Here is a 13,271-nt window from a genome sequence, read left to right as displayed (position 1 = left end):
TCACAAATGGCCCCCATCCTGTTTACTTCTCTTGGGAAGGAAATGAAAAACTCAAGGTGGTTGATTGCTGCCCACGTGACCGGCCCAAACTCTGCAGTTCCCACAGGTGAGAGGCGAGCTTGGCTGATGAGAAAGGGATTGTCGCTAATTTCATAGGGCAGTTAAAATGCAAAAATAAAATTCCAAGCTGCAGGGTTTTAGGCCCTGTCTTATTTCTTCACCTGTTTACTTGGCCACGAGCAAATGGACGCCCTTTCTGAGTGGCTCCCAAGTTTATTCCCACTTTTCGGTTTGGTGGGTATTGGCAAAAGGGGAAAAAATTAGTTGAAGAGAACACTTGCGGCTAAACGCCTAGGAGAAAGAGAGAAAAAACGATTATGGGCTCTGCAACCTTGTAAAATTCTTTTATGTGCAGAACAGGGCAACTGCAGAATAAATTTAATTACTACCGCTAGCAAAGTTCGGGCTGTATGAATCCTCCCTCTCCAGAAACAGTTTCTCTCCGAATGCCCCTTCATAGGCATCTCCCTCCCACTCAATTAGACCAGTGTTTCCCAAACTTGAAGATATCTGGACTTTAATTCCCATAATTCCCCAGCCAGCATTCGCTGGCTGGGGAATTCTGGGAGTCAAAGTCCAAATATCTTCAGGTTGCCAAGGTTGGGAAACACTGAATTAGACAATGCAGAGTTCTTTGGTGCAAAGCAGGGCCATTGCACAATAAATATACCCACCCTGGTTATATATCCAGTCATAGCCAGGGTGGATAAACTGAATGCAGTATTCCAAGCGTGGCCTTATACAGTGGTATTAACCCTTCACGTGATCTTGATTCTCTCCCTCTGTTGATGCAGCCTAGAACTGTGTTGGCTTTTTTGGCAGCTGCTGCACACGGCTGGCTCCTATTTTAAATGGTTGTCCACTAGGACAGTGTTTTTCAACCAGTGTGCCGTGGCACACTAGTGTGCCGCGAGACATGGTCAGGTGTGCCGCGAAGAAGGAAGCTCAGGTTTTGCTGAGAGAGAGAGTGAGAGTGAGAGACAGAGAGAGAAAGAAAAAGAGAGAGAGAAAGAAAGCAAGAGAGAGAGAAAGAGTGTGTGAGAGAAAGCAAGAGAGAAAGAAAAGAGAAAGAGAGAGAAAGAAAGAGAGAGAAAGAAAGAAAGAAAGCAAGAGAGAGAGAGAGAAAAGGAGAAGAAGGCAGAGAGAGAGAGAGAAATGAACAAAAAGGGGAGGAAAAAAGAGAAATGAGAAAATGATTGAGACAGAGAATGAGAAGAAAGAGAGGGAAACAAAAGAGAGAGAGAAGTGACTCTTGATTTAAAGCATATGATAAAAAGCCAAAGAATAAGAGAGAAAAAACCCAGAGAGGAGAATGTCTTGGGGTGTCATTTTGTGTCATTTGGGTTGGTGGTGTGCCCCAGGATTTTGTAAATGTAAAAAATGTGCCGTGGCTCAAAAAAGGTTGGGAAACAACCTCCAAGATCCCTCTCACAGTTACTACTGTTGAGCAATGCACCATATATACTGTACCTGTGCGTTTTGTTTTTCATGCCTAAATGTAGAACCTGACTTTTTTCACCCTTGAATTTCATTTAGTTAGATAGCGCCCATTGTTCAAGTCTGTCAAGATCCTCTTCTGGGAGTGTTGGCTATTCCTGCCAGTTTGGTGTCATCTGCAAATTTGATGAATTTATTTATTTATTTATTTATTTATTTATTTATTTATTTATTTATTTATTTATTTATTTATTTCTATATCTATCAATCTATCTATCTATCTATTTATTTATTTATTTATTGGATTTGTATGCCACCCCTCTCCGTGGACTCGGGGCGGCTAACAACAGTAATAAAAACAGCATGTAGCAATCCAATAATAAAACAACTAAAAACCCTTATTATAAAAACCAGACATACATACAGACATACCATGTGTAAACTGTAGAGGCCCAGGGGGAAAGAATATCTCAGTTCCCCCATGCCTGACGGCAGAGGTGGGTTTTAAGAAGCTTACGAAAGGTGAGGAGGGTAGGGGGCAATTCTAATCTCTGGGGGGAGTTGGTTCCAGAGGGCCGGGGCTGACACAGAGAAGGTTCTTCCCCTGGATGGGGAAATTTGATGAGTTCCCCATCTATCCTCTCATCCAAGTCATTGATGAAGAATGCTAACATTTAATAAAGATTATTTTTTTAAAAAAAACATGCCAAGGTTGGAGAGCCCTGCATTATTAGTGTCAAAAGCCAAAGGGAAGTTTTAAGGCAGGGGCGCCGTTGTTTGGATCCGCTTTGCTGCCTATTCCAAAGGAATAATTTCCTCTTTCAGAAGACGCTGTGAACTCCTCAGCTAATAGCATCTGGCACCATGCAAACGTCAGCAGCATCCGGCAAGATTGTCTTGTGTATGTGTGTGTGACCTGTGAAGGAGAAATGTTTACAAGTCATGTGGCCAGTCCTCCTTGACTTCAGCTACAGGAAGCTACGAAGTTGCTTCATCAAGGTTGGGAAGAGGGGAAGAGAGGAAGGAAGGAAGGAAGGAAAGGAAGGAAGGAAGGAAAGGAAGGAAGGAAAGGAAGGAAGGATGGAAAGAAAGAAGGAAAGTTGGATTGATGGATGGAAGGAAGGATGGAAGGATGGAAGGATGGAATGATGGAATGATGGAAGGATGGAAGGATGGAAGGAAGGAAGGAAGGAGGAGGAAGGAAGGAGGAGGAAGGAAGGATGGAAAGAAAGAAAGAAGGAAAGATGGATGGATGGAAGGAAGGAAGGAAGGAAGGGAGATGGATGCTACTACGTTTAGGAAGCCACGGACTACAGAAGTGACCCAGAGTTAAATCTGAAGCCTCAGCAAACTACTTGACTTTGAAGCGTATGCGTTTGCTGCCAACGATCCTTTCAAAGTCAAGTTCTTGGGCAAAGTCAAGATGCTTTGATAAGTCAGCTGGTCCTTTTTAAAAAATAAATCTCATTTAAAAGAGAGTGGGCTGGAAGAAATGAGAAAATGTAAGCTCCAGCCCTCAACTTCATAATGAAAAAATCTTCCTCAATGGACCTGCTTCAAAAAAACCTGAATAGATTCAATTTCATTGATGAAGGTTCATTCATATGGACTTTGAGAGGGATGAACAACCTACAGCTCATGTGTCCTCAGTGCTCCAGGAGACCACCCAGACTTCCCAATGACAAGACATAAACCCGTTGACATTCTCTTTTTAAATATTCTTTATTAATTTTCCACTTTTAAAAAGAAAACCAAAAATAAGTACAAACGAAAATCAAAGAAAATTAATTCAATTCAGTTTCAATTCAATTTATTAGATTTGTATGCCGCCCCTCTCCGAAGACTCGGGGCGGCTCACAACAACAATAAAAACAATATAACAGTGAACAAATCTAATATTAAAAGAAAAGATATATAAAACCACAACAATTAAAACCATACAACACATACATACCAAACATAAAATATAAAAGCCTGGGGGAGGTGTCTCAGTTCCCCCATGCCTGGCGATATAGGTGGGTCTTGAGTAATTTGTGAAAGACAAGGTGGGTGGGGGCTGTTCTAATCTCTGGGGGGAGTTGATTCCAGAGGGCCAGGGCAGCCACAGAGAAGGCTCTTCCCCTGGGGCCCGCCAAACGACATTGTTTAGTCGATGGGACCCGGAGAAGGCCAACTCTGTGGGACCTTATCGGTCACTGGGATTCGTGCGGTAGCAGGTGGTTCCGGAGGTACTCTGGTCCATTGCCATGTAGGGCTTTAAAGGTCATAACCAACACTTTGAATTGTGACTGGAAACTGATTGGCAGCCAATGCAGGCCACGGAGTGTTGTAGAAACGTGGGCGAATCTAGGAAGCCCCACAATGGCTTTAAAGACACGGATTAAAGACACGGATTATGCACTAGACTATAATTTGTCTCAAATGTATTAAATTAGTTCATACATACTTCAATGATTTATCATTCAGGCTACATTCCCTCCCTCATATCTGATTGTAAAACCTAGACTTTACTTGTTACATACTTCAAGATATTTTTAAAAATAAAAACCATAAATAAAGTATGCTTTATTTAAAGTAAATTTTTTAACTTTCTGAGAAACACACTTTCTGAACAAAACAAAAGGCCCGATGTACATGGAATAAAACAGCAGCAGTTTTATCATGTCCGATTCCTGGAAATTTATCTTCTTTGATTAGGCATGTGACCAGATTATATCTGGTTTATCCCTTTTTTCTTCCAGGTTGGATTGGAAATGAAATTGCCAGGGAAATATTACCTGTTGGATTTCTGTGCTTGGGGCTCTTCTTAGAAGGAAGAAGTGACAAACATCAGTCAGAGAGAGAAGCTGGCCAGATAATTTCTGAGAATAATATTTTCCGAACTGCCAGAAAAAGCTTGTTTTCTTGGGGTTGCAACTCCTGGATGGTTTCAAAAGGACATTGCAATATGAAGAATTATTTTATATATAATCTACTTGTCTTAAAGGATTATAAGAAATAATTTTGGAATAATTAGCTCAACAGATTTGTAAGACTCAAATAAGAAGTGAATTTGATGACCAGCGTTTAATGTAAAGGTTATTGCAATGTTTTAATATTAGATGGTAAAAAGCTATATTTTTAAGAGGTTTTTGAATATATAAGATATTATATATTTTTACAATCCCTTTGTGAAAGAAAGATAAGAGTCTCCATTGAATGATTACAAAGTAAAAAGAAAAAAATTGTATATGTTTGACAATAAGCTTAATTTTGTTTTGGAAATTATGTATTGTTTTTAACTTTGTGTTGGAGAAAAAAAATAAAAAAATTATGACACACAAAAAAGGACAAATCACCACCAGGAGCATCAGAGAATAATGTGGGATATATATTGTTGATTTGTTCAAAAACAGACCTCCCGGGGCTCAGCGGATTGGAAAATCTTCATTCTCAATGCCGATCTAAGGTTCTCCTAATTCTCTACATGCTAAATGGAAATATTGTGGACCGAATGAATCAGAGGCTCCCCTGACAGGTGTGGAGAAACAAGAAATCCAAGCAAGAAATGCTGGGATTGGTCTGGATGGGAAGTGACCCAATGAAGAATAATCTCCTAAAAACCCCAGAGGCAAGAAAAGTGATAATTTGACCTTGTAAGTTATTGTCTTCTGCTTCCATGAGAAGAAAAATATTGCTTTCTTTCCTGCTGAGAAGAAAGGATGACTTTTCCCCAGTGGTTAGACAACGGCAATATTTGAAAGCACATTGACTTTCAGAGGGAGGAGAAGCACGGGAAAATCAATTTTAGAAGTTCAAAGGGTCAGCTAGAGGAGGGCTGCCCACACTGGGCAACTTTAAGACTTGTGGACTTCAACTCCCAGAATTCCCCAGCCAGCAAAATTCAGGGAGTTGAAGTTCACAGCTCTTAAAAGGGACCACAGTTGGGGACCCCTAGAGGGACAACAATGGATGGACTTCAGGACCCTGGATAGCGACCCCACAGCACCTGCCAAGCTTTTGAAGAACGGCTACAGATAACTTTCTAAGACGCCATCCGCTCAACTAAGGGGAAGGAAGGAAGGAAGGAAGGAAGGAAGGAAATGGATGGAATTATGGAGAGTGAATCTGACACTGCATTTAATTCTCAATATATTTGAAAAAGTGGGAGAAGGAAAAGAAGGGCAGAAGAAAAGGAAAGGAGGAAAGGAGAAAGGAAAGGAAAGAAGGAAGGGAAAGAAGGAAAGAGAAAGAAAGAAGGAAAGAAAGAAAGAAGGCAGGAAAGAAGGAAGGAAAGGGAGGGAAGGAAGGAAAGAAAGAGAAAGAAAGAAAGAAAGAAAAGATCTATATCTATAAACTCATGGACATCAACAAATATTGCCCAATGTCAGCTATGCTCGGAGGATAACACACACACACACAAATACACATAAACACAGACATGCATACAAACACAATGACGTATCCACAGCCCAAGTCATTGAAGGCAGAATTATAATCAATGGTTTCATTTGTGCCCAAAGGAACAACAGTCCTCCCTAGTTATTGCTGCTAACCATTGTTATCCACGCGGTGTTTATGGATTGGGCAGGGGGGTATCCTGTGGGTGGCTTTTATAATTAGCTCATCAGCCACTTTCCCTGTTTGAATTGCCGGAGCAAAACAAAGCTCCGGGGCCTAAACTGTTGGCTGGAGAGAATTAATTTTCCATCAATTCTCACCCCAGGTCAAAGGGCTCCTGTTATTTCTGCTGCTCACTGTGTCCCTCTATTTCTGCCATCCCAGCTGCCCGTTTCCCACAATGTCCATATGTATCTTATTTGTTAGACAGGGTGCACGTAAATATCCCCCTTTCTCTCCAGGTGAAGCTGTTGCTGTTTTCAGTCCTTTTGTTCCCTCCCAGGTTCTTAAGTAGACTTATATATATATATATATGTCAAATATTTACAGCAACACGAAGCTTAAAACTTCAGCCTGATGATGGTGAATGTGATTTCACCGAAACGTCGCATAGACATGCAAAATATTACACAGGGCAAAACCCGAACTCAGAACAATCTACATACATATACCCGTGAAAATCTAAATGGGAACATCCTAGTCTCCCTTAATTTTAAAATTCCAGCTTAAAAAAAAAAACATTTTATATATATATAAAAGTGTATATATATATATATATATATATATACACTGTATATATACTGCCTTGGAAATGGCCCTGGGTTGGGCCGAGAGGCAAAAAAGGAGCTGTGATGTTCCTTCAATATACCAGGGTGATTCGACACAAAATGTAACCCTTCCCTGGTACAGAGCTGAAGGGATTGGATACTGTAGCCTAGAGGATAATTCTCTGCCTTACAAGGCAAAGGTTGCAGGTTCAAGTCCCAGTGGGTATGGCTAGCTGATGAGGCCAAAATAAGGCCGAAATAGATCTATCCTAGTCTCCCTTAATTTTCAAATTCAGCTTAAACATGTGAGACATATATATATATATATATATATATATATATATATATATATATATATATGTAGATTGTTCTGAGTTCGGGTTTTGCCCTGTGTAATGTTTTGCATGTCTATGCGACGTTTCGGCGAAATCACATTCACCATCATCAGGCTGGAGTTCCAATCTTACATATACCCGTGAAAATTTACGAAAACAAATATATATATATATATATATATATATATATATATATATATATATATATATATATATATATATATAAATATATATAAATATATATATGTCACATGTTTTTATATATATATATATATATGTCACATGTTTTTGCTGAATTTGAAAATTAAGGGAGACTAGGATGGATCTATTTCGGCCTTATTTTGGCCTCATCAGCTAGCCTGGGACTTGAACCTGCAACCTTTGCTTTGTAAGGCAGAGAATTAACCTCCAGGCTACAGTATCCAATCCTTTCAGCTCTGCACCAGGGAAGGGTTACATATTTTTGTGTCGAATCAACCTGGTGTATTGAAGGAACATCACAGCTCCTTTTTTGCCTCTCGGCCCAACCCAGGGCCATTTCCAAGGCAGTTAATTTTATTGTATACTGTATATACCTAAACTTTATTACTTATATTATTTTTATTGTTTCCTACTATGATTTGATTGCTTATTAGTATCGTATGACTATCACTAAGTGTTGCATGGTATGATTCTTGACAAATATATTTTACTATTTCCTTTATGTACGCTGAGAGCATCTGCACCCAAGACAAATTCCTTGTGTGTCCAATCACACTCGGCCAATAAAATAATTCCATTTCTATTCTATTCCGAAATAGGCCTGGTTGCACCTGGAGGGCCCTCTGGCGCCCCCTAGTAGCAGGAGAGGGGAATGGCTTCAGCATTCAGTGCCTCTTCACTTCTTAGAATGACACAGCTGGAAGGCAATTTCTCCTTTTTTTCTGGGTTGCTTTTCTCTTTTGATCGGTTTCCATCGCTTGCTTCTTGTCCTGCCTTCTGGTGCTTCAGAAAATAGGTTGCCTCCTTCTCCTTCAAATACTGAAAGACTGCTTCTCAAAAAAGCCTTTAGTTCACATGAGTATGAAAATGATTTTTTAAGTTTTGGATCGAGTTACATAGGCAGTCAAATATACAGCGTAAAATTGACTGCAAGGGTCTTTGGAGGTTTCTACTCCAACCCTCTGCTTACCAGTGTTCTGCCACTGTGTCCCAACCACCCGTAATTATAGGGTAATTAGTCCAAAAAGACACACACCACACGATGGAAGGAAAACCAAAAGTCTTTATCAACAGAAAAGCAGAAAAAACTCCCTTTTTAAATGTCAAAGGGATTTTCTGGTACACACAAGGCACGGGTTAAATGCAATCCAATTTCTCACCCAGTAACTGGGAAATTGAGTCCAATTCCAAAGTCCAGAAAGTCCACACACATTCTTGAACAGGGAAACAGCAAAACCATGATCTTGATGAAACTATGAATCAGATAAACTTCCACGAGGCTAAACCAGCACGCTGCTCTTTTTATCTGTAGCACTAATTACAGCAGCCCCACCCAACCACAGGTGTCCTCACTTATCTCCTGTAATAATCCTTCAGTTGTTCTCTCCTATGCATCACTATACGCATGCGTGGGTCCATCATAAGTTCTTCTTCAGAATCCAGGGATGATAAGGATGATTGATCTCCTCCTGGGCTGTCTGCCAAACTCCCCTCTTCCCTGTCACTCACGCTTCCTTGGTCAGAGGAGGCTTCGTCGGCAGATTCTATCACGAGCAAAACAGACCTGTGGCATGTGGATGTTTCCCCCACATCCACCTCCACATTCCTTGGGGCAGGAGCTGGGCCAGAGCTAACCACAACAAACAGGAGGTCCAGTTACCATTTCAGTCAAATGGCTCTCAAATCTATTCGTAAAAACTTCCAGGAATGGAGCACCTACAATTTTTAGTGGCAAGTTGTTCCACTGGTTAATTGTTCTCACTGTCAGAAAAATTCTTGTGATTTCTAGATTGAATCTTTTCCTTGATTCCTTTCCATCCTTTGCTTCTTTTCTCCAGCTTTTGGGTACTTTGGAGAACAGGTTGACCCCCCCCCCTCTCTGTGGCAGTCCCTGAAATACTGGAATATTGCTATCCTCTCATTTATTTTCTTCCCCCAATGAGGCTTGGAGTAGATGTAGGGATGTTCGTAGATTCTTGTCCTTCTCTTGGTGGAAGGTCTTCAGCATAAAACTGATCAGGAAAGACTTCATGAACTCAATCTGTATAGTCTGGAGGACAGAAGGGAAAGGGGGGACATGATCAACACATTTAAATATGTCAAAGCATTAAATAAGGTTCAGGAGGGAAGTGTTTTTAATAGGAAAGTGAATCTAAGAACAAAGAGGCACAATCTGAGGTGAGTTGGGGGAAAGATCAGAAGCAACGCGAGAAAATATTATTTTACTGAAAGAGAAGTAGATGCTTGGAACAAACCTCCAGCAGATGTGGCTAGTAAATCCACAGTATTTAAACATACCTGGGATAAACATGCATCCACCCTAAGATAAAATACAGGAAACAGTATAAGGGCAGACTGGATGGACCAGGAGGTCTTTTTCTGCCGTCAGTCTTCTATATTTCTATGTTACATTCCTCCAGTTCGTTTTCCCTGGAATCTCTTGCTTCCTGGAGCAGATCCGGGAAAAGTGACTTGAATTTGAGTCTCTTTCACATCATCACCACTGATTTTCCGAAGAAACGGAAAAAGTTAAGAATAATTTTTCAGGTGACTCAGCAAATATTTCTCTGCTTCTTTGACAGCCTTCGCCAGAACTGTGTTTAATTCTCCTTCTCAAAACCCACTCGCGACTGACAGGAAGATGAATTTCCAACTTAAAGACCCCTTCAAGCAGGGGCGTCCAACTTTAAACAACTCGAAGACCTCTGGACTTATTTTATTTTAGTTTGTTTGTTTTGTCAAGTACGTCTTGGTGGTATGTAAAGATATAATAAAATTCATATACATGATACTAGTAAAAAAGAAACATTAGGACAGGGGACGGAAGGCACGCTGGTTCACTTGTGCACGGCCCTTTACTGACCACTTAGAAATCAGGAGAGGTCAACGGTGGAGAGTCTAAGGGTAAAGAGTTTTGGGGGTTATAGTGATGATACTACAGAGTCCGGTAGTGAGTTCCGCATGCATCAACTACTTGGTTACTAAAGTCGTATTTCCTGCAGTCAAATTTGGAGCGGCTGACTTTAAGTTTGTATCTGTTGTGGTGCTCGTGTGTTGTTGTGGTTGAAGCTGAAGTAGTCATTGACAGGAAGGACGTTGTAGATGCTGGCTGGGGAATTCTGGGAGTTGCAAAACTGCAGGTCTCAAAGTTGCCAAGGTTGGAGACCCCTGGCTTAAAGAAACCCCCCAGTTTCTGTCTATCTCACTCGTGGCCAGCTCTTTTCTCTCCCCATTTCATGGGGGCGTTCAAGAGTTCCTCTCCATCAGGGCTTAAAGATTAACCCTTTGTTCTGGGTTGCTGCCCATTCAGAGGCGTCATTCACTCTTTCCCTTCCCCAAAAAACAATAAACAGGGCCAGAGACTCGGTTATTGCCATGGCAAGGATGGTGCCAAGGCATCTTGACTTTCTAGAACTAGTCTTTGGAGAGGGGCTGCATACAAATCTAATAAATTAAATTGAATTGAATTGCCAAGACCTGAGAACCTGAACTGTTTGGAGGTCCCTGTTCTTTTTTATTTTATTTATTTATTTATGCATTTGTCAAACTATTATAGGATGGCGATTTGTACAAATAAAACATTAGATAAGTAATGATAAAAAGTAATGATAGAACACAATAGAACAGTAGGACAAGGACGGTAGGCACAATGGTGCGCTTATGCACGCCCCTTAGTAGACCTGTTAGAAAGGGAGAGAGGTCAATTGTAGATAGTCTAAAGTTAAAGGTTTTGAGTTCAGGTGTAGACAGCACAGAGTCAGGTAGTGAATTCCAGGCGTTGACCCCTCTATTGTTGAAATCGTGTTTCTTGCAGTTTAGTTTGGAGCGGTTGACATTGAGTTTAAATCTATTTCGTACTCGTGTGTTGTTGCGGTTGAAGGTGAAGTAGCCGCTAACAAGTAGGACATTTTGGTATATGATTTTATGAACTTTAGTAAAGTCGGAACGGAGATGATGGCGTTGTAAGTTGTCTCATTGAAGAATTTCAAGTCTGGCAGAGTTAGGTATTTTGTGAAGGACTCTTCTTGTGACACAATGGGACAGTGATGAAGGGAAGGTTGTATCGGTGTGTGTATTTGCAACTGAACAGACCAGGCAGTACATTTGCACAGGCAACACTATGTGGGTGCCTTTATCTTGCAAAAATAAGATAATTGAGCAACAGCTGGCAGGCAATAAAGAGTAAAGACCAAATGATAGATTTGCTAAGAACTCAGTGAATACATTTGCAAATAGGACCTTTAACTCTAAATGCAAAAGACCAGGATTCATTCACATATTTTTTTTAAAGGTTTTAAAAAAGATTTTATTATTTTTATAAGCAACTCAAAAGTGGCGAACATAGCTAATGATTCTTCCTCCTCCTATTTTCCTCACAACAACCCTGTGAGGTGGGCTTTGGCGGAGAGAGAGGGGCTGGCCCAAGGTCACCCAGCCAGCTTTCCCAACTAAGGCAGAACTAGAATTCCTAACCTCCTAGTTTCCAGCTTGTTGCCTTAACCACTAAACCAAACCGGCTCTGGTTTTTTTCGTGCAATAATGCAAACAGTTTATAATAATATATTGATCATCCTCTGCGCCCGTTTTACAGATTGGGTCTTACCTTTCCTGAGACCATGGTTTGCCCAAGATCTTCCAAAATGGGGGAGCAATTTGAACCCCCAAAATGTCCACCCGCCTCCATTCTATTCCAGGGGGTTTGAAAGCAGAAGCTCTCAAGAGAGTTGAAGCAATAAACTCCGGGCATCTCCTGGAGAGATATTTTGCTTTTCTTCTAGCTGTGACAAGCCCAACTTCCCAATAGAACTTTCTAGATGCCAGAGAGTCCCAATAAGCTATTATCCCGAGGAGATGAAAACCAGCATTCCTTGGTAATAAACTCTTGGATTTGTTAGAGCTCCTACAGCTAGAAAGAAACTACGTTTCTACTGCAGAGGTTGGAATTTCTCCTGATAAGTTTGCCAACCTTCTCTGGTTTATTTTTTTCCCTTCTGGAGAGTCTTCTTCTCACCTCCCAGGAACCAAAGGGATTGGATCGTGGAGCGTTTCTTCTAAGGGAAGTCTCCTTACAGGGGTTTCCTACAAATCACTCCCCTGCCTCGCTTTCTCCTTTTCTCTATTTGTCTCCATCCTTTAAACCCGAGATCTTCAAACTTGGCTTCGGAGTCTTCGGAGAGGGGCGGCATACAAATCCAAATAATAAATAAATAAATAAAAACTTTAAGACTCGTGGACTTCAACTGTCAGAGTTATGAGAGTTGAAGTCCACGAGTTTTAAAGTAGCCAAGTTTCGGAACTCCTGCTTTAAATGGAAGACCCCCAACTCCTGTTCCATTTCTTCCGAGGTCTTTTTTGTTAATTTTCCGCGCCCCTCCTGGCTTAAAAGCGCGCCGCGGATTGAGTCCTTCTCACCTCAGCCAAGAATTCGGGTGGAATGAGGTCCAAAAAGCGCTTCTGCGGGGATGCAGCGCGGCGGGGTAGCCTCCCACCTCCCGCCCAAGCCCCTTTCCTGCGCTCCATACAGAGCGCGGAGCCTTTCTCTTCGTTTCTTGGCCAGAACGGCGCTTTCTCCGAGCGCTCTCTTTTACCACCACTTGGCGCGGGACTACAAATCCCATTCGCTGGCCTTATGGGTCATGGGAGGTGGACGAGAAAGGCAGGGAAGGCCGCCTTACTAAGCGCCCAAGCGGCTCCATTCGCCGCCTCTCCACAGTGCCAAAAGACCGCGCGCGCCCTGGAGAGCCTCGCAAATTTGGTCGCCAAAAAGTGCACAGCCGTGAAGCTGTTTCTGGGGAAGCGGAGGGGGAGGAAAAGGGTGCCCACAATCCTCCCTAGAAGCCCCCTGAGCCCAGCTCGCCTTCCCATCTATACAGGTCGGCACCCGCAGCTGCCTCCGTCCCTCCCTGCCCGCGCACGGAGATCCCCTCGCCTGTGGGCGCACCAACAGCTCCGTCTCCGCGTCTGGCCAGGCAAACTGGGCAGGCAGGCGAGCGGCTCAAGCCGGCCCCCGTTGGCTGTTTAGCCCCGCCTCAGAGTGGGCCGGCGGCTCCGCGGCGGCTATAAAGGCGGGCGAGGCGCCTCGGCCAGGGCA

The 13,271-nt window shown here is 42.2% G+C and overlaps 1 protein-coding gene across 1 annotated transcript in view; it reads left to right on the top strand.

Moving 5' to 3' along the window:
• PEMT (phosphatidylethanolamine N-methyltransferase) overlaps positions 1-9,958 on the top strand; it is a 72,413-nt gene extending 62,455 nt beyond the window's left edge. The window contains exon 7 of the mRNA XM_070761459.1: positions 9,763-9,958. Coding sequence (XP_070617560.1) covers positions 9,763-9,784 — 22 coding nt within the window. The 3' untranslated portion in view covers positions 9,785-9,958. The remainder of the gene's footprint in view (positions 1-9,762) is intronic.
• Positions 9,959-13,271: the final 3,313 nt, after the last annotated feature.

The sequence above is a fragment of the Erythrolamprus reginae genome, chromosome 9 (assembly GCF_031021105.1).
Source record: "Erythrolamprus reginae isolate rEryReg1 chromosome 9, rEryReg1.hap1, whole genome shotgun sequence".
Classification (NCBI taxonomy): Eukaryota; Metazoa; Chordata; class Lepidosauria; order Squamata; family Dipsadidae; genus Erythrolamprus; species Erythrolamprus reginae.
The sequence above is the reverse complement of the archived record's forward strand: the minus strand, read 5'-3'. Positions and strand labels throughout refer to the sequence as shown.